Source organism: Gorilla gorilla, chromosome 18 (assembly GCF_029281585.2).
Source record: "Gorilla gorilla gorilla isolate KB3781 chromosome 18, NHGRI_mGorGor1-v2.1_pri, whole genome shotgun sequence".
Taxonomy (NCBI): Eukaryota; Metazoa; Chordata; class Mammalia; order Primates; family Hominidae; genus Gorilla; species Gorilla gorilla.
In genome coordinates this window covers 21,257,568-21,279,473 of record NC_073242.2, presented here as the reverse complement: position 1 = coordinate 21,279,473, position 21,906 = coordinate 21,257,568, and the positions used below count along the sequence as shown (strand labels likewise).

Sequence of the window (21,906 nt, the reverse complement as noted above, 5' to 3'; positions counted from 1 at the left end):
GGGTCCATGCTTTTGAGCCTTCTTGCTGGGCTACCTGGAGGGAACAACCTGAGTTGTTCCAGCTATACACAAGATGGAAGCCCTGGCTGGATCCAGGAGATGTGTCCCTGGGGCTTGGCTAGAGTCACCTGGGAGCAGCAAGCTGGGGCCAGGAGCCCTGAGGACCCGCAGACCAGCTCTGCCATGAACCTGTATCTTAACAGAGCCAAAGTCAATTAACTGTGATTCTATCCTCTTTATGGGGCACGGATGAATAGTTTTCGTTTTAATAGTTATTCCTGAATTTTAAAGATTTTTCAAAGAATCTTAACCTTCCATTTATGGTTTGTAAAGTTTTCCCTATTTAAGCATATTTAGATTAAAATGAGTAGTACCAAAAGAAAAATGCTACACGTAGAATGATGATACACAAGTATGGCTAGAGAGTGGTGAGTGTTTGGATGCCCTTGAGGACCGGGGAACACGGGCATAATGGACATGGAGGTGGCGCAGGGAGCTCATCCTGTTCTCTCCATAGCTTATTAGGACCTTAGAAACTCCGTTCCGCTCTGGGGAACTTAGAAAAGACATCCTGGGCCTGTCTGCTTTAAGGACTCTGCTGGCTCTGGCGCCTGGGACTCTAATCCCCCTCAAGCCTCTGGGCTGGGCAGGCACGAGCAAGTATAAGCCGTTCCCTGGCGTGTGCAGGCAGCTCTGGGAGGGACACGGTTGGAACGGAATTTAAACGACCTGTGCTAGGAAAGGAAGGGAGAGTGGAAAACCCCTATACGGAGTTCTCTGGTCTTCTGGCAGGGGCTGAGACGGCAGCCCAGCAAGGGTCACAGGCCTGACGGTATGACCTCTTCCCCTTCCCACCGCAGGTGCGGTTCTCCCGGCCGGAGTCAGAGCAGGCCCGCCAGCGCCGTGTGCAGTCCTATGAGTTCCTGCAGAAGAAGCACGCAGAGGAGCCCTGGGTCCACCTGCATTACTATGGCCTGAGGGTGAGCGGGGCTTCGTGGGGTCCTGGGGGAAACACCTCGGTGCCCGGAAGGGTCATGGTGTGGCCTCCGTGTCTCACCTTGAACTTAAGTCAAATTCATGAGTCATAGCCACAGATAGAGGATCGAGTCCTGTGGGCAGTTTACACTTCACTCCAGCCAAGCTACTTAGCGTGGGCCCCAGGAGAGCAAGAGAAAAAGATGCGAGTCCTTGGTTCCCTGGGTGGGGTTTGGCCCCTGGGCATGGGCATCTTGCTAGGCTTGCAGTGGGGCTAGTGCCTGGTAACATATTTTCGCTGCAGCCCAGGCCCTAAACGCAGGCCAGATGCATTCTCCGGTTCTGTCCTAGAGAGTCGGTCATGTGTTGCCACCCCAGAGTTCCCAGCACACCTGCCCAGGGGATTTTCTTACTGTACTTGGTTTTCATCTGGTACGCTGACTTTATTTACTTTTGTTTTTATTTATTTATTTTTTATTTATTTATTGAGACAGTCTCATTCTGTCACCCAGGCTGGAGTGCAGTGGCTCGATCTCAGCTCACTGCAACCTCCGCCTCCCGGGTTCAAGTGATTCTTCTGCCTCAACCTCCCAGGTAGCTGGGACTACAGGCACCTGCTAATTTTTTTGTTTTTGTTTTTTTAGTAGAGATGGGGTTTTGCCATGTTGGCCAGGCTGGTCTCGAACTCCTGATTTCCAAGTGATCTGCCCACCTCAGGCTCCCTAAGTGCTGGGATTACAGGTGTGAGCCACTACCACCTGGCCCTGGTGCATTGATTTTAGAACCTAACCCTTGAAACTGTGTACTGAGTGAGGGATGCTTCCAAAGACACCATGGGCCAGGGCTCCCAATATTTTCTGGGGTGGGGAACAACTCCTGATTTCTCTGGAACCTTCTTGGAAGAGATTTGTGTTAACAGACCCTTAGACTCGGGGTCAAACTTCTAGACACTGCTGTTTCCTGCTGTGTGACCTTGGGCATGTTAGCTAACCTCTCTGAGCCTCAGTTTTCTTAATTATAAAATGAGAGTAGTAATAATAGTACCTACCTTGCCAAGTTATTTTGAGGGTGAGATGGGTTAGTATATTTACAGTCAGTGGAACAGAGTCCACCACATCCTAGATGCCCAGTGAATGTTAGCCATCATTTTGTCATTGCTGGTGGTGTGCCTGTGTTATAGACAAGGCATCGAGGCTTGGGGGCTGGGGCTGGGCAGGTCATAAGGCCAGGAAGATGAGTGGCTGAGGCCACGTCAGAGGCCTTGGGTGCCGTGCTCAGGAGGTTGGATGTGGTCCTGTGACTGGCCATGGAGTGGAAGATGGGAGGCCTTGGGGGAGGGGCCCCAGGCCAGGGCCATCAGCTGAGGCTCCTCTCACACCCTGCCCTCCTCCAACAGGACAGTCGCTCTGAGCATGAGCGTCAGTACCTGCTGTGCCCTGGCTCGAGCGGGGTGGAGAACACGGAGCTCGTCAAGTCACCCAGGTGGGATGGGCTGGGCCAGCATGCAAACTGGATGCCTGCCCAGGGTCCCCGGGGGTCCTTGGTGTGGATCCTCCCAGAGGACTGTGGCCCCTCCTGTAGCATGAGGGTGGAGCCCATTGTCCCCTGGAGAAGGCCAGGAGGGTGGGCCTGGAAAGAGATGGTCCACTTTTCTGCAGGGGCTCAGGGCTGCTGGGGGAGGGCAGGGGTGGGCTGTCTGCACCCCCTCCCCAGACCCTCACTTGGGTGGCTGGTGAGGAGGGTCCAGCCTGGATCAGCCCTGAGCCTCTGCCCCTGCCATGTCCCTGCAGTGAGTACCTGATGATGCTGATGCCACCCAGCCAGGAGGAGGAGAAGTGAGTAGAGGCGGCAGGACACCCTCTCCCTTTCCGGGCTGGCTGCCTCTAACCCGTCCCCTCTGCTTTTCCCAGAGACAAGCCTGTGGCCCCCAGCAACGTCCTGTCGATGGCCCAGCTGCGCACGCTGCCCCTGGCCGATCAGATCAAGATCCTGATGAAGAATGGTGGGTGCCCACCCCCTGCCCACCCGGGGGCCCCAGTCCCAGTGGCTCCTGAGGAATGGACTCTGTGGGACAGTGAGGACCAGGGGACAAGGCCAGAGGCCCCTGCTGCCCACAGCCTGCCCAGCTTTGCAGCTGCATCCTTGTCTGGAAAGATAACACAGGACGGCAGTGCAGCCAGTCCCGCAGGCAGCCCTGGTTCCCGTGAATGCAGGACAGTAGTGTGTCTGGCCCCCGCAGGCGGGCTTGGGTTCCTGTGCCATGCTCACCACTTGCCTGCCATGCTCTTGGGCAGGTCACAAACCTTTCTGAGGCTTTGTTTGTTTTTCTGTGAAAAGAGACTAATGATAGTTCCTGGGGACCAATGTGAGGAATCAGAGAGAGGAGGCTTCTAAAGTACAGGGCCTTGCAGGTGAACATGGACTAGGGGCTTTTTTTTGTTGTTGTTGTTGTTGTTGTTTGTTTTTTGTTTTTTTTTAAAGGTTTTTTTAAAGGTTTTAAAGGTTTTTTTTAAAGGTTTTGCTGTGTAACTCCTGGGCCCAAGTGATCCTCCTGCCTCAGCCTTCCGAGTGCCTGGGCCTACAAGCAGACGCCATTCACTGCGCCGGCTCAACTAGGGTCATTTTCATGACAGTGTCTTCACTGGCATTGCTTCTGGGTACTCTCGCCAGACCTGGCACCATAAGGACTGGTCTCCTTTTCTCAGAGGACTCTGAGTGCCAGAACCTTTAGGGTACCCGTGGCTGGTGAACAACAGACCTGATCCTTGAGTTCAGAATGGAGCCGCAGAACCTGGGCTCGTCCTTTGAGATGCCACCATGAGCTCTTAGGAGTCTAAGGAGAGAGGGGAGCTCCATGATATGCTCGGGATTTTAGGCTTCCTTCCTGCAGAGGACTTCAAACTTTTTTTTTTTTGAGACAGTCTTGCTCTGTCACCCAGTCTGGAGTGCAGTGGCACAATCTCGGCTCACTTCAACCTCCGCCTCCCGGGTTCAAGCAATTCTCATGCCTCAGCCTCTGGAGTAGCTGGGACTACAGGTGCCCGCCATCACGCCCAGCTAATTTTTGTATTTTTAGTAGAGATGGGGTTTCGCCTTGTTGGCCAGGCTAGTCTCAAATTCCTGGCCTCAAGTGATCTGCCTGCCTCGGCCTCCCAAAGTGCTGTGATTACAGGTGTGAGCCAAAGCGCCCAGCCAAATTTTGGACTTTCCCTGGGCCCTGCCCAGGGCTCACTTGGGCGGGAGCAGAGCACAGTGATTGAGGGTACCAAGTGGAGCCAGGTGGCTTGGGTTCACTTCCTGGCTCTGCCACTTCCTAGCCAAGAGATCATGGGTGAGCTTTGAAGCCTTTCCAGGTCTGAGTAGTAATAGACCCTTCCTCCTGAGGCACCCCTCAAGTCTTCCTTAAGGGGCACTTCATATAATCCTCAGATTTCATGAGGTGCCCAGTGCCTGGCATGTAGTGAGCAGCCTGAGAGTGTCAGCTGTTGGCTATGATGGGTGTCATTACTGTTAGTTATCACATTCTGGGGGTATTACATGAACTTGAAGCTATGCGGACTCTCGGTGGAGGGGAGGGAAGGGCCTGGCCCCTCTTCCTTGTCTGATGTCTCCTGCGTCCTCCTCAGTGAAGGTCATGCCTTTTGCCAACTTGATGAGCCTCCTGGGCCCCTCCATCGATTCCGTGGCTGTTCTGCGGGGCATCCAGAAGGTGGCGATGTTGGTCCAAGGGAACTGGGTGGTGAAGAGGTAAGTTGCTTTTTTTATTTTTTATTTTTATTTATTTTTTTCCTTGAGGCAGAGCTTTACTCTTGTTGCCCAGGCTGGTGTGTAGTGGCGCAATCTCAGCTCACTGTAACTTCTTCCTCCCAGGTCCAAGCAACTCTCCTGCCTCAGCCTCCTGAGTAGCTGGGATTATAGGTGCCCACCACCATGCCCAGCTAATCTTTGTGTTTTTAGTAGACATGGGTTTCACCATGTTGGCCAGGCTGGTCTCGAATCCTGACCTCAAGTGATCCACCCACCTCGACCTCCCAATGTGTTAGGATTATAGGCGTGAGCCACCGGGCCCGGCCTACGCTGTATTCTCTTAATGGGAGCATTTGGTCCTTTTAAATTTAATGCAGTTACTAGTGCTTTGGGTTTAAATCTACAGTGCTTTCTATTTGTCCTGCCTACATTGCATTTAAACTGTTTTTTGTTTTTTTTTTTTGAGACAGAGTCTCGCTCTGTCCCACAGGCTGGAGTGCAGTGGTGCGATCTCGGCTCACTGCAAGCTCTGCCTGCCGGGTTCACGCCATTCTCCTGCCTCAGCCTCCCGAGTAGCTGGGACTACAAGGCACCCGCCACCACGCCCAGCTAATTTTTTGTATTTTTAGTAGAGATGGGGTTTCACTGTGTTAGCCAAGATGGTCTCCATCTCCTGACCTCGTGATCTGCCAGCCTCGGCTTCCCAAAGTGCTGGGATTACAGGTGTGAGCCACTGTGCCTGGCCGCATTTAAACATTTTTTAAATTGACACATAATGTACATATTTATGGGGGCAGTGTGAAATCTAAATACATGTATACAATGTAATGATCAAATCAGGGCAATTAACATATCTATCCCCTCAAACATTTCTCATTTTTGTGTTGGGCACATTCAAACTTCACTTTTCTAGCTATTTAAAATTATACAATAAATTGTTCTTAATTATAGTCACCCTGTAGTACCCTTTGTCCTGCCTACATTGGATTTTTATATCATTCTGACCATCTGCTGGATTCATTTCTGTTTCTATTTTTTCCTGCTAACTTGGAAGTTACACTGTTTGGGCTCATATATTGATTACCCTACAGTTTTCAGCTTACATTCATGACTTAACACATTTTAATGTTAATCGCTGCTTTTTACCCCATTCCAGTCTATTCAGAGATCTTAGAATATTTTATATCTATCCTCATACTTATACACTGCTAGATTGGTATATATATATTTTTTATCTTTTTGATTTGCCAATCTTCTCTGTTGTTCCAATTTTAGTATATGTACTGCCGAAGAGAGCACAGGATTGGTGTATTTTTATTTTTTTTTGAGATAGTCTCTCTCTCTTGCCCAGGCTGGGGTGCAGTGGCACAGTCTCAGCTCACTGCAACCTCTGTCTCCCGGGTTTAAGCGATTCTCCTGCCTCAGCCTCCCAAGTAACTGGGATTATAGGCGCTTGCCACCACGCCCGGCTAATTTTTGTATTTTTAGAAGAGGCAGGGTTTTGCTGTGTTGGCCAGCTGGTCTTGAACTCCTGACCTCAGGTGATGCACCCACCTCGGCCTCCCAAAGTGCTGGGATTACAGGCGTGAGCTACCGTGCCCGGCCTGGTGTATTTTAATTCTCTGTATGTTTTCAGCCCCATAAGACATTACTGTATCCAGTCAATCAATATTCTTTACTCACATGTTTATAATTTAGTCATCATTTCTTTCTGCATCTCTAAGTTTCTATCTGGGATCATTTCGTTCTGCCTAAAGAATGCTATAGTATTTCCTTTAATGTGGGTCTGTTGGTGATGCATTTCCTTGGTTTTTGTGTGTCTGGAAATGTCTATTTCACCTTTGTTCCAGAATTCTAGATTGGTGGTTATTTTCCTTTCCACGCGTTGATATGATTTTGTTGTGTTCCGACTTCATTGTTTCTGTTGGCAGTTTTGTTCTTATTCCTTTGAGGGCAGCCTGCCTTTGTTTTCCTCTGGCTGCTTTTAGGAGTTTCTCTGTTTTTGGTTTTCTGTGGGTTCGTTTAGATGTGTCTAAGTGTGAATTTTTTACATACTCTGCTGGGGATCACAGGTCTTGAGCATGGGGCTTGATGCCTTTCAGTGGTTTCTCTTCGGCGAATCCTCCCCTAGACCATGTGCTGCCTCCACGAGACCATCAGTTTCAAGGGATTAGGGATGTCTGTTTTGACTCCTGTTTTATGTTCCCAGTACCCGGAATAATGCCTGGATATTACCAGTGCAGACCCTTGGTAAATAATGTGGCTACGTTTTACTTGAATTATATTGATTCTGAATGATGTAGCATTAATTGCATTAATAACTCACTTTTTAAGTAATGTAGTTTAAGGTGAGCAATGTGACAAAATGTGAAATGTTGCACATTTTAAGAAAATACAATGCCTTGAAAGCTCCTCATAGTTGTAGAGTATATTCGTGTTACTGCCACCTGGTGGCGCCCTTGCACTGCTCCACAGGTGCCCAGCGCAGTTTGTCAGCACCTTGTGGCTGTTGTCCTTTGTTACACGTTTTCATCATGGAAGGCTTTTGCAATGGCGCATCGCGTATTACATAGGACCACGTGTGTATATTTACACCATAAGTGAATGAAAGTCAAGAGGGGTCCTCCCGTCACACACCTGAGGACACTGGCCCAGAGAGGCATGGGACTTGCCAAAAGTCTTGCAGCAAGGCAGCCGCAGAGCCCTGTTAGAACCTAAGCCTCATGGCTCAGCCCTGGGCTCTGCACCCAGCACTGCATGTGTCCCCTGGAGGTGCTGCCCCTTTTAGTTTCACCCTGTCCTGGGGACTGGAAGGTAGGGACTTGGGGACTGTGGGCATTTCACCTGCCCCGGCACTTCTGTAAGCCCTACTCTGCTGCTGCCCATGCTGCCATGTCAGGGGCCCCTGGGTGAGGGTCCTGTGTGTGCCTGTGAGGAGACAACGCAAAATCCATGCCTCCATTCAGTCACTATGGCTAGACTGCTCGTTCTGTGCCATGGACCGGGCTCTCATTCAGACACTTCCCCTGGGGATGGCGGCTGTTATATTTGAGCTCCCTGAATGCAGAGATCACGGCACGGACCAGGCTTGTTCGGTCAGCACACACTTAATAGGTACCTTCGCTGTGGTGGCAGCGATGAGCCACATCGGCAGAGTCCGTGTCCCCACAGAGCATGGCCTTGCAGGATGAGTGACAGTTGGTTGCCAGGTGGACCTGAGCAGGGGGAGGAGGAGGGCCTGGCAGCAGAGGGAGGGACAGTCAGAGCACAGGTGCCGCAGCAGGGGCTGAGCCGGGGTTGCAGGGCCTGTGGCTGGAGCTGGGTCAGGGCTACACTCTGGAGATTCTCGTGCTCTGCTGTCCAAGGCCCCGGCCTTTCCTCTGAAGTTCCCTGAACCTTGAGTGCTGAGCCTGTTCTCTCCAAGGGCTAACATGCCTCCCCTGCCTCTGACCTCGGTTCATGCCCACCTGCCCCTTTCAGCAGGTGGCCAAGGGCTTGCAGATGGCTTCATCCCTGGTTCTCTTGGTGTCACATGCAGGGACCAGTTGTCTTCCAGAGTCCTGGGCTCCTTGAGGTCCCGGGCTGTTCCTCACCTTGTCTGTCTCTGAGCCCGTGACCTCTCCCTGAACGTGCAGGGGTCTTAGGATGAGGCTGGTGTGCATGGCGGGTTGAGGGGTAATAAGAGGAAGAACTGGGGGGATGTGTGGGGTAGAGGGGTGCTTCTTTCCCATGTCTGTGTTCACAGATGTGGCTCCTGAGGGGAGGTCTTGGGGCTCAGGCCTGTACCCAGCCCACGGTGGAAAGAGGCATGGACTGGGGCTTGGCCGGGAGGGGTAGCGGTAGAGGGGGCTCAGGCCAGGGACTGACCTGCCATCCTCACCTGCATTGGCAGTGACATCCTATACCCCAAGGACTCGTCCAGCCCTCACAGCGGCGTGCCTGCTGAGGTGCTCTGCAGGGGCCGAGACTTCGTTGTAAGTACCTTGGGTTCTCTGGACTCATGGTGGGGGCGTGGGAAGAGGGGGGCAGCGGTGCAGGGCTTCTGAAGACCGGGGCCCGGCAGAGGCTCCAGGTGGAGGCGGGTGTGTGAGGAGGCCCTGGCCTCTGCCTTTCTCCTCCTTCCTCTCAGAAGCCTGGAGTCTCGGGCTGGAAAGAACCTTCCAGTTCCTCTAGCGCAGTCGGGGGGTGGGTCAAGAAGCACGTTTCATTCGGCCTGAGTGGTGGTTTAGAAATATTGCCTTGGTTGTCAGATTTTATAAATTGAAATTTTGAAGTAAAAAAAATTTTGATGCTAGACAGATGTCTAGCTGTCAAGGGTAATTGGACTCCCTGACACCCCTGGGGCCACTTCCCCACAAGGCGCTGGCGGTCTCCAGTTCACCACAGTCCCAGGTGCCTTTGCCTCCCTTGTGCCTGTCCCTGGAGTTTGGGACTCCTGAGCTGGTGTCTCCCTTCTTCCCATCACCCCACCCATGGCCTCCCTCCCAAGGCCTGGAACTCCATGCAGCTGGGAGCCACAGTCTTCCTAGGCTTGGTGCTGGCTGAAACGTGCTGCCCAGGAGCTGTCCCACACCCCTTGGCACGCTGGTGTGCCGTCCCAGTCACAAGGCAGCCCTTAAGCTGAAGGAAGCATCTGCCTCTTCTCTTCCTGAAGGAGCCTCCCCAACTCCTCTGGGCAGTCGGTGTCCAGGTGCCTGAGCAGCGTCTTTGCTCCTAGGGGTCAGCATGTAACAATCACCACTCCCAGGCTTGCCTCCCCAGATACAGTGCCGTTTGCCCCCAGCTGCCCCTGCCCGCCCCGCTCCAGTGTGTAGACACTGTCAGAACTGGCGGCTTGGGGGGGGTGTGGTCCAGTCTATGTTAGCGTAGGTGATAGTCATCCATTCCCTGTGTCTCTCAGCCAGCCACCCTTCTCTCTCCCAGTCACCCCACAAATCTAATCAGAGTGCAGGGGAGCTGTTGAGGCAGAGTGGGGGCTGCAGGGGGCTGAGAGCTTCTGGAAGGATGGGCGGCCTCCAACCAGCCATTAGCAACCACCACTGTGAAGTGTCGCCTATGCAGACAGCGTGTGTCTGTGGGAGCCCCTCCCAGCCCGAGTCCTCATCGTATCCTCGGAGCTGGGCAGGGCATCTCCCGCCCCAGGGAGCGCTGTGGTCTAGGTGGGGTGGGGTGGTCCCATGGTCCCCTTGGAAGAGATGGGCCTGGAGCTCCTTTATGGAGGAGAAAAGGAGGGAGGTGCAGAGCTGAAGGGACTGCCTGAGGCCACACTGTTGGGAAGAATCAAGGCCAGGAGCCTAGGTCTGTCCCAGGCTCCAGCTCCCAGGCCTGCCAGGTGAGTTCCCGGGACAGTCCTGGGAGCAGTCCGTGGCCGCCCCTGGAATGCGCTGCTTCTTCTCCCTCAGATGTGGAAGTTCACGCAGAGCCGCTGGGTGGTTAGGAAAGAGGTGGCAACCGTGACCAAAGTAAGTGGCGTTTTTGTGGTCTGAGGCCCAGGCTGCTGCTGGAGGGGAGGGGGCTGGCTGTGCCTCACGCTGGGCCCCCTCCCCTCCAGCTCTGCGCCGAGGATGTGAAGGACTTCCTGGAGCACATGGCCGTGGTGAGGATCAACAAAGGCTGGGAGTTCATTCTGCCTTATGATGGGGAGTTCATCAAGAAGCACCCGGATGTGGTCCAGCGGCAGCACATGCTGTGGACGGGTATCCAGGCCAAGTAAGCACCTTGGGCCAGGGAGGGGCAGCCTGGTGATCCCAGCAACCCTGCATCCCGGGGAGCACTGTCAGGGTGGATCCGAGCAATCTCTAGAAACCCCACATCTGGGGAGAGCGCAGTTGGGCTGGATCTGGGTGTGAAGGGCAGGTGGGGGTCCGCAGGCCCCATGCTCCTCACCCACACTGATAGGCATTGCTGGCTGATCCCACCATCCTTTCAGCACAGGACACACAGCCAGTACCTGCTCATCGGGGTGGCCGTGCTCTGAGGGCTCAGGGAAGAGGGATGTGATGGAGAGAGGGAGCACTCAGGAGCAAGAGCTGGGGCCTGGGGACCAGAGGGGTGTTGGCAGGAGACTGATGGGGTCTGGGTGGTCCTGGGGCTGTGCACTCTGCCAGAAGAGGGACTCAGTAGGGCTGGCTGAGCTCCATGCCCGCGCTGTCAGTAACTATCATGTCCTGGGGCCTAAGGGGTGGTTGTTTCTCTTGTGAAGCAGATGGTAGGGGACGTGGTTTAAAGTTAATGGGGTTACTCTTCTTTTCAGACTGGAAAAAGTCTATAATCTTGTAAAGGAAACCATGCCAAAGAAGCCGGATGCACAATCAGGTGTGTGAGGGGCTTTGGGCTGGGAGGCCCCGGCTCCTACACTGTGGCTCCGGAAGGGCTGCTGTGCTAGAGCTTGTCAGGCCCGGACCTGGAGAGGGTGGAGGGCTCTCACCGTTCACCCTTCACCCTCCTTCCTTTCCTGCCACCCACAGACCGCAGCTGGTCGCTTGCCCAGCAGCAGAGCCTCAGGGACGGAGGCTTGCAGATTCCAGGGCTGAGTCTGGGTTCCAGGTCTCTGAGGCTCACTCACCCTCTTGGGTCAACAGGCGGGCCGGGAAGAGCTGCTGGGGGGAGGAACTCAGCAGCACCCTTCCCCGCATGACTCTCGGCACGCTGGGACGGTTCTCACTCTTCCACTGATGGGGTGGCTGATTTTCGAGAAAGGTTGGGGATGAGACCAGGACGAGGCCACTTGCTTCAGCCCCGCGGTCCCCTGCTGGGCTTTTGGCTTCAGATCCCTGTGCCCTCCTGAGCAGTGCTGCCTCCCTCCCCGCAGGGCCTGCCGGGCTGGTCTCTGGGAACCAGCGGATCCAAGTAGCCAAAACCAAGGCCCAGCAGAACCACGCGTTGCTGGAGCGGGAGCTGCAGCGGCGGAAGGAGCAGCTGCGGGTGCCTGCGGTTCCGCCCGGTGTGCGGATCAAGGAGGAGCCCGTGAGCGAGGAGGGCGAGGAGGATGAGGAGCAGGAGGCGGAGGAGGAGCCCATGGACACTTCCCCCAGCGGCCTCCACAGCAAGCTGGCCAACGGGCTGCCTCTTGGGCGGGTTGTGGGCACAGACAGCTTCAACGGGCACCCGCCGCAGGGCTGCGCCAGCACCCCTGTGGCTCGGGAACTGAAGGCCTTCGTGGAGGCCACCTTTCAGAGACAGTTTGTGCTCACGCTGAGCGAACTCAAGCGCCTCTTCAATCTGCACTTGGCCAGCCTGCCCCCCGGCCACACACTCTTCAGCGGCATCTCGGACCGCATGCTACAGGACACGGTGCTGGCCGCCGGTTGCAAGCAGATACTGGTGCCTGTAAGTAAGAGCCCTGCCTGCCAGGGGCATGGGGGTGGGGGGTGGGGAGAACCAGCTGTTGGGAGGCCACGTGGGGACACGGGAGGCCATGCTTGGTGAGCATCTGCTCTCACGTGGGCCTAGGTGTGACATGGGCAAGTCAGCCTCTCTGAGGCTCTATTCTCATGAAATGGGATCATGTTGGGTTTTATGTCACAGGACTGTGGTAGGGGCTAAATACGGTGTCTGAAGGCCCGGCCTATTGCCTGGCCTGCAGCAGGGCCTAGTGAAACAGGGCCCCTGCCTGGTTTCTCACCCTGTCCCCCACCAAGAACACCTGTTTCCTACTAGCTTTGCCATTGTTTGGAATGATTTAACTTCTAAGATCGTTTGATCTTCTTTGCAATCTGCAGATGAAGAAACTGAGGCTCCAAGGAATGAAATGTACGTTTAAAGGTCACTACCTAGGAGGTAGTAGAGCTGGAATTTGGACCTCAGTATAGTGGCCTGGAGTTTTGAATCCTTTCTGCTCAGCTAAGATGAGCTGCTTCCCCACAGCTGCGCCACGCCCTAGCTTGGGCCTGGGTCCTGGCGGCCTCCCTGTGCATCAGAAGCAAGCTGACCAGCTCAGCGCTGTGCTCTCAGCACTTCCAGTGCCAGGCCTTGAGTGTGGTATTGCAAGCCTCCTGCCCCTTCCCCCTGGGCTGCTTTTCTGTCACTGGGAGGGGCCCTGACGGGGGAGCAGAGTGCTTGCTGGGGACTGTTTCCCTGCGCTGAGGATAGAGAGCGCCAGGTGCTGCCTGAGGCACGCCTTTCCCGTGCTCCTTTTCCACAAGGCTCTGCCCAGACCTGGCAGCAAAATGGGGTGAGGTGGGGTTGTGGTGGTCTCTAAGAAAGCATTGATGTTTTCATTGCCAAGGTCAGGAGCGCCTGCAGCCTTGGGTGATATCCGAGGCCAAGGCCCATCCCTGTGTATGAGGAATAGAAACTAGGACAGGAGGCCTTGTGGAGCCTAGGCTGTCTCAGGGGATCGGCCCTGCTGGCAGGCAGCCCCCTGTGGGAGGTACTGGCAGAGTTCGGAGTTCCTGCCCACCCAGCACATGGGTCTGGGTCTCCACAAGCTCACCTTTCTTCATGAGCTGGGCCAGGCCAGGGAGGACACCTGCCTGACATTAGTGAGTTATTTTGGGCCGCTGGAGTGGACAGAGGTGAGGGGTGGGCCATGGCCACCCTCAGACACCCTCACCCCTCCTTCTGGACCCCCTCTGTCCATGTTGCTTTGGGGTGGGGCCAGCGTCTCCAGGAGACACCATGGCCCTAACTGTAATGCTCTCCTTGCCATCCTGACAAGGAGACTGTATTGTAGTCACGTCCAAGATGTAAGAGACCTCAGATCCCAGCCACCTCTGTGTTGTACATGAGGGAGCTGAGGTCCAGGGCAAGTGAATAGATCGAGAACTTGACTTGAACTCCTGGTTCTGCTGCTTATTAGCTGTGTGACCATGGACAGTGAGCAAACCTCTCTGAGCTTACTTTTCCCCATGTACTACCTCCCCAGTTTCTAATGCTCAAATGCAAATGTGTATTGGAGGCCTCACAGGGCTTTTACTGGTAGTAACCATTATTGCTACTTGTGTGATGGAACCAGGACTGGAAACTACCATCCCAGATGCCCCGTCCCCTGTCCCCTTCTCTCCAGGACCCAGGCCTGTGTCACACTTGTCCTGGTCTACCTTTGGACCAAGTGGCCTGGATTGCTTGGGAGTCAGGCAGTGCCTCTAACCCACACTGACACGGTACATGTGGGAAGCAGTTGAAAAGAACCCCCAGGGTACCCCAAGAGTTATGGGGAAGGGGGCGCCCCTCCATCAGGGTTGGCATCTTCAGGAGGGAGGACTCTGGGTGTTAAAGCACAGTTGAGTTGGTGCCAGGCTGATGGGAAACAGACGCAGCTTCCCCACTGTACGGAGGATATCTGCAGACTCGAAGCCGGGCATTTCACTGGGCCCATCACACTCCCCCTCTCGCTGGAGCCCTGTCAGGCCCTGGGGGGTGTGCCGGCCTCCTCCCCATGGTGAGGTGAGAGGCGCAGGTTTGTGGCTGCCCAAGGCCCTCAGAGATGGTGAGTAGCAGAAGCTGGGATTGGAACCCATGTTCCTGCATCTGGGCTGGGGCAGACAGGGAGGGATGAGGCAAGCAAATGGATCCATGGGATAGAGATGGACAAGCAACTCACACCTGGGCCTTGGTCAGTTTCCCCCACAGACTGCTGCTTCCCCGGATGAGCAGAAGGTGTTTGCCCTCTGGGAGTCTGGAGACATGAGTGATCAGGTGAGGTGAACTTTGCTGCCATCTTCCCGAAGAGCCAGGGGGGTTTCCTGCAGCGTTGGAGGCCTTGGGGGACATGTGCACCCAAAGTGCAGCCACACATTTCAGATTTTCTGGCACACTCGGTTTTAAATATCCTGCTCCAACTCTGTACGCTAACAAAATAAGCTGTATGTGCCAATAGTTTGAACCTAAACCAGTGGTTCCCAGATGCCAGTCTGTGAGCCAGCTCCATCAGAATCAACTTTTAAAAAATACAGGCTGGGCGTAGTGGCTCACACCTGTAATCCCAGCAGTTTGGGAGGCCAAGGTGGGTGGATCACCTATAAGGTTGGGAGTTTGACACCAGCCTGACCAATATGGTGAAACCCCATCTCTACTAAAAATACCCATAGTCGTGGGAGGCTGAGACAGGAGAATTGCTTGAACCTGGGAGATAGAGGTTGCAGTGAAACGAGATTGCACCACTGCACTCCAGACTGGACGACAGAGCAAGACTGTGTCTCAGAAAGAAAAAAAAAAAAAAACATAGATTCAGTTCTGTTCAGTAGGTATGCGGTACTGTCCTAGGTATCTGAATTTCTGTAAAGCTTCCTGAGCAACTCTGATCCAGCTAGGCTTACAGAGCACTGGTGAAGCACATTTCTCAGGCGGCCTCTGGCAGCAGGAATCAAAAGGATTCCTTGTCAGATCTCAGGTCCTGGACTTTTAGGTTAAAGAAATTGGTCATTTTGCCTCTAGTCATACTGTGATGGGGAGGGTCACAGGTGTCCAGTGCCCAGAAATGTGAGTGGAAGCAGCAGCGCCTTGCGTGTGTGTGGTGTAGTCATGGACCCTGCATCCCAGCTTTTCTTAGGCCGTGAACGTACCTAATTTGATGGTCGAAACGCCAGTCAGTCTGACCGTGTCTAGGCCCTGCTCCTAAGGTGTGGGGAGAAGGGAGTCAGCAGAAATCCCACTGAGCTCTCTGTCCCCAGCTGCCTCTTAGGGGAGCCAACTGGCAGGCTGAGGATGTAAGGGGCTGGGGCCTTTTCCTGAGCAAGCTTGAGTGCTTTTGTCCAGAATAGAGGGTATCTGAAATACTTTGATAACAAAAAGGCAAAAAAACAAAAGTCATAAATGCAGATTTTTAAACATCAAATCAGACTAGAAGTTTTAATAGGAAAGCTCTTGCACTGCCGGACCTGACTGCCACCCCTCAGAGGTGACCACTTTTATTACTACTTTTTTAATAGAAACAGGGTCTCACTATGTTGGCCAGGCTAGTCTTGAACTCCTGGGCTCAAGCAGTTCTCCTGCCTCAGCCTCCCAAAGTGCTAGGATCATAGGTATTTACATCACCAAAAGATACCACTAAAATAGCTGCCCCCATTTAAAAAAAAAAAATCAGCTTCTCATTAGCAATGGGCTTCCCATTGTGGTGGATGAGATTTAGCTCTCAACTATTTTAGGAGACTGTAGAGATAGATATGTTACGCCAATTTTTTTTTTGAGATAGATAGCGTCTTGCTCTTGCTCTTGCTCTGTCATCTAGGCCTGGAGTGCAGTGGTGCCGTCTCAGCTCACGCCTCCTGCGTTCAAGCGATTCTTGTGCCTCAGCCACCCAGGTAGCTGGGATTACGGGCTTGTGCTGCCTCACCCAGCTAATTTTTGTATTTTTAGTAGAGATCGCGGTGGTAGGGGGCGGGGGGTGGTTCCCACCATGTTGGCCAGGCTGGTCTCGAACTCCTGGCCTCAAGTGATCTGCCTGCCTTGGCCTTCCAAAGTGCTGGGATTACAAGCGTGGGCCACCACACCAGGCCTTTACCTCTTTTTAATTGGCTATCATTGTTTATAGCATTGTCACAGAATGAACTGAAAATCTATCCATTGTAGAGCCAAACATCAGTAATATACTATGATTGCATTTCCTTGTTCACTGCTTCCTGTTTTCACTTGTGTAATTTTCTGAACACATGTGTACCGAGGGCGATACTTTGCTTAATTAAGCCTGGTTCCCGGGAAGCCTCTCCCTCTGCTTCTCCAGTGAGACTGGCTTTTCCCCATGTCTGTTGCTGAATTCTGGAATCTCTGCTTCTTCCTTGCTTTAGCTTCTGAAGAGACAGAGGAGTTGTCTGCATTCTTTCATGTCTTAAAATGGATTACAATACAGTATTACTGTTTGTCTGGGACTAGAATTTTAAGAGGCAAATGATACTTTACTTTATGTAGCAGTCTCAGCTGTTTACATGAACCATAGCAAAAAAAAGGAGAATCAAATCCATCTCCTCTTAATGTTTGCAGAAAGATGCAAACAAAACCAGCTAAGTATGGAACAATGTGTGAGGTTATCAAAATTTCTATTTTTACGTGATCAAATGATTTGCCTCTCAAAATTCTAGTCCTAGACAAATAGTGATACATAAAGCATCCTTTTTTTTTTTTTTTTTGAGACAGAGTCTCCCTCTGTCAGCCAGGCTGGAGTGCAGTGGCACGATCTCGGCTCACTGCAACCTCCGCCTCAGCCTCCTGAGTAGCTGGGATTATAGGCGTGTGCCACCACGCGTGGCTGATTTTTGTATTTTTAGTAGAGACGGAGTTTCACCATGTTGGACAGGCTGGTCTCGAACTCCTGACCTCAGGTAATCCACCTGCCTCGGTCTCCCCAAGTGCTGGGATTGCAGGCGTGAGCCTCTGCGCCCGGCATGAAGCATCTTTAAGAGAGTTTCCATTGTTTAAGTTTTCAGAGTTGTTGAAATTCCATAACATTCTCCTTCTTGGTCTTTTAAATTTGGCCTGTATTTTTTCCTTTATGCCAAACTGCAGAATTTTTCATTATTCTGTATATCAGTCAGTGCCATTTCAGCTGTGCCCTGGTGCGGGTCATTATTGTACTAGACAATTGAGTTCTTATAAAATCCTGTGAGTTGTTACTTTTTTTTGTTTTTTTCAGAATTCTTATGACAGATATTAGACATACTGAATCCAATCTTTTCCATTTTAATTTTGGGGTGTAACGTATTTTACGGCATCCTGTTTCATGGATGCAGTGGCATGTTTGTGCATTAAGACTTCACACCAATTTTGACACCCTCTTCTCATCTCCGTGTACCTTAGATTGTCGCTTCACCTGCTTGCTAAGTCCGATGCACGCCTGCATTTTACCATGCAGAAATATGTTCAAGCCACTCATCCTCTCATGTCTCTTCACCAGTTCTTTTGTTATGCTGGCATATACCTTTGTTTTTATTTATATTCAAGTTTCCAGACATAGCATTAATGCCTTTACTTTTGTGTTTTTATTTCTGTACACCGTCTTGCTGGGTCTCTAGAGATGACTTGGCTCATCTTTAACCAGAGGTGCTGCGTGAGGGTTTTTATCAGAGACTGCAACACAAAGTCAGGTGCATGGCTTGGGTGTCTTGTTTGGGGATGTTTCTGTTTTTAGATCACTGTTTCCCATAATAACGTGTTTTTGCTACTAAAGCATCGACAGGTTTTGCTTGAAATTTTTTCCAAAAATTACCGGGTACGCCGAAACATGATCCAGTCTCGGTTGACTCAAGAGTGTGGAGAAGATCTCAGTAAACAGGAGGTGGATAAAGTACTAAAGGTACATCCATTTTGTGCATAACAAACAATATCAAAGGCTCTGGAAGGGGCTGACAGTGTGTAGAAGGGACTCTAGTGTCTTTGTGTATATGAAATCAGGCTTCCTTGGGACCACTCCCCAGTCAGTCTTGTCTTGAGCAACTGTTAATGATTGATTGATTGGCATTGGTTGGGGAAGGGGGTATGTGCCAGAGGACTGACCCCTTCAAACAATATAGTCACAGTGGTGTCCAAGGGAAAGAATACAGCCATGGATGCTTTGTTTCTCTTTCTGGTTGGGCCAGGCCAGTAATGCCCCTTTCATCCCTCTTCTCTGCTTGTCACTAGAGACAGAAACTAAAAACCATGGCTTCACCATGGCTTCAGGCTGCTAAAAGCCTAAAACAATAGAACAACAAAAAAATATGGTAGGTTGGATGAGCTTGGCAGTGGGTAGGCGTCTTCTAAAATGATAGGGCCTAGTTGAGAATCCTCACTCTACTCTCCCTTGAATTTTGAACTATCTTCTGATTGTTGCCATAGCCACACACATGACTTTCAGTAGAATCCATTCTTAAATTTAGTTTAAAAAGGAATATGATCTGTTTACTATATGAAAGCACCTAATGTACAACCTATAATGCTTTTCTGAAGTGACTGACTGTAGTACAAATACCAACCATATTTGCAGCAACACTGAGAGACAGAAAACTGATGACAATGTCTTGTTTTGATTAAACATCCAGAGCCATATAAGTAATACTGTTTTTTAAGCACCCTTGTTCTGGGCATGTCAGTATCTGTATTTCGTAGACACCCCCCTTTTTTTTTTTTTGAGATGGAGTTTTGCTCTTGTTGCCCAGGCTAGAGTACAATAGCACAGTCTCGGCTCACCGCAACCTCCACCTCCCAGTTTCAAGCAATTCTCCTGCCTCAGCCTCCTAAGTAGCTGGGATTACAGGTGTGAGCCACCATGCCTGGCCCACCCTCACTTTTAAAATGCCCCTGAGGAATGGCCAGGCGCGGTGGCTCACACCTGTAATCCCAGCGCTTTGGGAGGCTGAGGTGGGTGGATCACCTGAGGTCAGGAGTTTGAGACCAGCCTGACCAACATGGAGAAACCCCATCTCTACTAAAAATACAAAATTAGCCAGGCGTAGTGGTACATGCCTGTAATCCCAGCTACTTGGGAGGCTGAGGCAGGAGAATCGCTTGAACCTGGGAGGCAGAGGCTGCAGTGAGCCAAGATCATGCCGTTGCACTCCAGCCTGGGTAACAAGAGCAAAACTCTGTTTCAAAAAAAAAAAAAAAAAAACACTACCCCTGAGGAAAGGGTGGCTGGTAGTAGCCATGGTGGTATGGTTAGGCAGTTTTTATTTCCCATTTGTATTCTATTCACTAATCATAAATCGAGTGTTGACATTGTGGACAGAATGTAATTAGCTCCTTTTCCTGCAAAAATCTGTGCTTACCCTGTTTCTCTCTCATAGGACTGCTGTGTAAGCTATGGTGGCATGTGGTACCTTAAAGGGACAGTACAGTCTTGACAATAGTAGCAAACTACTAACCCAGCAAATCTAAGCCCAAGGAAGAAGGGCGGAACCAGAGGTAGGGCCTCGACTTGCTTCAGACGACACAGAGCAAGAGGAACTGACCATCTCATGACCTGTGGCATTGCACGGTGCAGTGGACAGAAGGGATTATCCTCAGCCAGTCGCAGGGTCAGCTTAAGTTAGATCACTCCCAGAAGAGACCAGCTGGGACCTTCTTTGCAGTACAATTTGAAATTCCTGATGTATTTTGCTTATTATTTGGTTTCATTCTCATAATAAAGAGAGTGTATACTGACATGGGCAGGATGATAAAAATCATGGTTTAATATTTTCTTTTGTAAACTTAATGCCAACAAGGTCTAAATTATGTTTACAACATGAAGAAAACCTCAAAGTTCTTAATTTTTAAAATGCCTAGAAGACAATATTTAGTCTTGGATTATCTATCTGCTAAGACCTCCACCAATTTCATTAAACCAAATTGAATTATTCTATTCTTGGGATTCTGTGGCCACTTCACCTTTGACAACAACCTACTTTATGTAGCAGTCTCAACTGTTTACATGAACCATAGCAAAAAAATCAGAATCAAATCCATCTCCTTTTAATGTTTGCAGAAAGATGCAAACAAAACCAGGTAAGTATGGAACAATGTGTAAGTGAGGTTATCACACTTTGATGTAAAAATTTCTATTTTGTGTATTTTTAAAATAAATGCAAACACTAAACTAGCATCATGGTGCTATCTTCAAATGGTTACAGGAAGGCGATCTTGTTGGGCTCAGCGTTACGTGTATCTAGAGGGAACGGAGCTAATGGAGGGAGACAGAGCGGCACTGTCCACTAGAAAGAGGCGAGTCACGTACATAATTTTGAAAGTTTCTAGCAACCACATTAGTTTAAAAAGGTCATGTTAGCATATTATTTAGCTCAAAATATCTAAAACATCAACATAAGGTAAAATATTAATATTTTACCTTTTTTTTGTACCAAGTCTTCAAAATCTGGCATTTTACACTTTCCTCAACACTCAATTTGGACTAGCCACATCATAAGTGCTCCGATGCCACATGGGGCTATTTGCGACAGTATTGGATAGCACAGCCCTAGAAATTGATGGAAAAAATAAGAGTAAGCTAGGTTGGATGACATGTGAATTTTGGTATCTAGATAAGACTTTCGCCATCTTTTTTGTACAACACAGCCACTAATTGTCTGAAGGTTTAAATGACGGTCTATGCTATTTCCCCACTCCCCCCAAAATAAAACATCTAATATTTTAGCTATAGAATCACTAAGGCATTGATCAAGGATGTACTTTGCCAAATAAGTATTTGGTAACGTCGCTTAACAAGTTGATCGTGTATTGATTCTGTTAACATATGTGAACCTGAAAAGTAAAGTTACCAAAAGCAACTTGGAATATGTCTCAGCTTTTCCATCCTACTTCCTTCTCACTTTGAAAGGGGAAATGCTCATGTGGGACGGCACAGAATGTTAGTCCCATCACCTTGCAGAACTTACTTGGCTCAGTGGAGAAGTCAGAGCCTTAAATACTTTACATTGATAAAAAGAACTGGTTAAAACACCAAATTCAAATAGCAAGAAAAAGAAACAAGGAATATAGGAGGGAACTATTGTTTTAAAAAAAATTGAGGGAACTTGGGATGTCAGAATAGGACTTTCCAGCACTCGTCCCCCTGCAGAAACATGAATTTAAACGACTGTCCGCACACAAAAATACCTTCACAAGAGTTAAGGAACCTCTAGAGATTACAGCACCTTGGTGTACCACAGAAATAAGATGTACTAAAGAGGATAGGAGGGACAATTTTACATTACCTAGCTTACCCGCTCCCCAGCCCCAGGCAGCACAGGGTGGAGAGAGAGAGAGAGAGAGAGAGAGACCCTCTACTTGGAGGAAGGAGAACATTGGACCCCAAAATCATGCCAGCCCCAGACTCCAGGCCTGCGCCAGGAACACAGGCTCTAAGCATACCCACTGCCAGGCCTGCACCCATGAGCTCACACTCTAGCAGGCACCCCCTCCCCACCCTGATCCAGCCCCATCTGAGTAAACCCCAGCACTGGGCTGGCCCTCACAGACTAGGCTCCAATACCCCCTGCAGCCCCAGGTTCTAGGCCAGCCCCCATGGCCCCAGGATCCAAGCGAGCCCTCAGAGACTAATCTCCAGGCCAGTATCTATATACCCCTGGCTCCAGGCTGATCTATATGCCCCCATGCCAGCACCCACAATCCCAGGCTCCAGTACAATACCCCTGGACCCAAGGTCCATGTGTGCCTCAGCACCAGGCTCCAGTGGACCCAGGTTCCAGGCACATACCTCAGTAAACCTCAATGCCAGGCATGCCCTGGCGGACTGAGGCTCCAGAACAGTCCTTATGGACCCAGAACCTAGGCCCA

General features: G+C 51.0%; 1 protein-coding gene across 5 annotated transcripts in view; it reads left to right on the top strand.

The window, feature by feature from the left end:
• The window catches only part of POLR3E (RNA polymerase III subunit E), a 37,044-nt gene extending 16,831 nt beyond the window's left edge, over window positions 1-20,213 (top strand). For 4 of the 5 annotated variants that reach the window (XM_019011673.4, XM_019011672.4, XM_063699539.1 and 1 more), the window contains 13 exons: window positions 861-980; window positions 2,372-2,457; window positions 2,766-2,810; window positions 2,886-2,977; window positions 4,602-4,722; window positions 8,615-8,696; window positions 10,125-10,184; window positions 10,274-10,431; window positions 10,976-11,037; window positions 11,534-12,051; window positions 14,284-14,361; window positions 17,825-17,950; window positions 19,419-20,213. In XM_019011673.4, coding sequence (XP_018867218.1) covers window positions 861-980; window positions 2,372-2,457; window positions 2,766-2,810; window positions 2,886-2,977; window positions 4,602-4,722; window positions 8,615-8,696; window positions 10,125-10,184; window positions 10,274-10,431; window positions 10,976-11,037; window positions 11,534-12,051; window positions 14,284-14,361; window positions 17,825-17,950; window positions 19,419-19,475 — 1,605 coding nt within the window. In that variant the 3' untranslated portion in view covers window positions 19,476-20,213. Of the gene's footprint in view, window positions 1-860; window positions 981-2,371; window positions 2,458-2,765; window positions 2,811-2,885; window positions 2,978-4,601; window positions 4,723-8,614; window positions 8,697-10,124; window positions 10,185-10,273; window positions 10,432-10,975; window positions 11,038-11,533; window positions 12,052-12,443; window positions 14,362-17,824; window positions 17,951-19,418 lie in introns of those variants that run through there. The other variant, XM_019011675.4, reaches the window with a different exon arrangement.
• The last annotated feature ends 1,693 nt before the right edge of the window (window positions 20,214-21,906 follow it).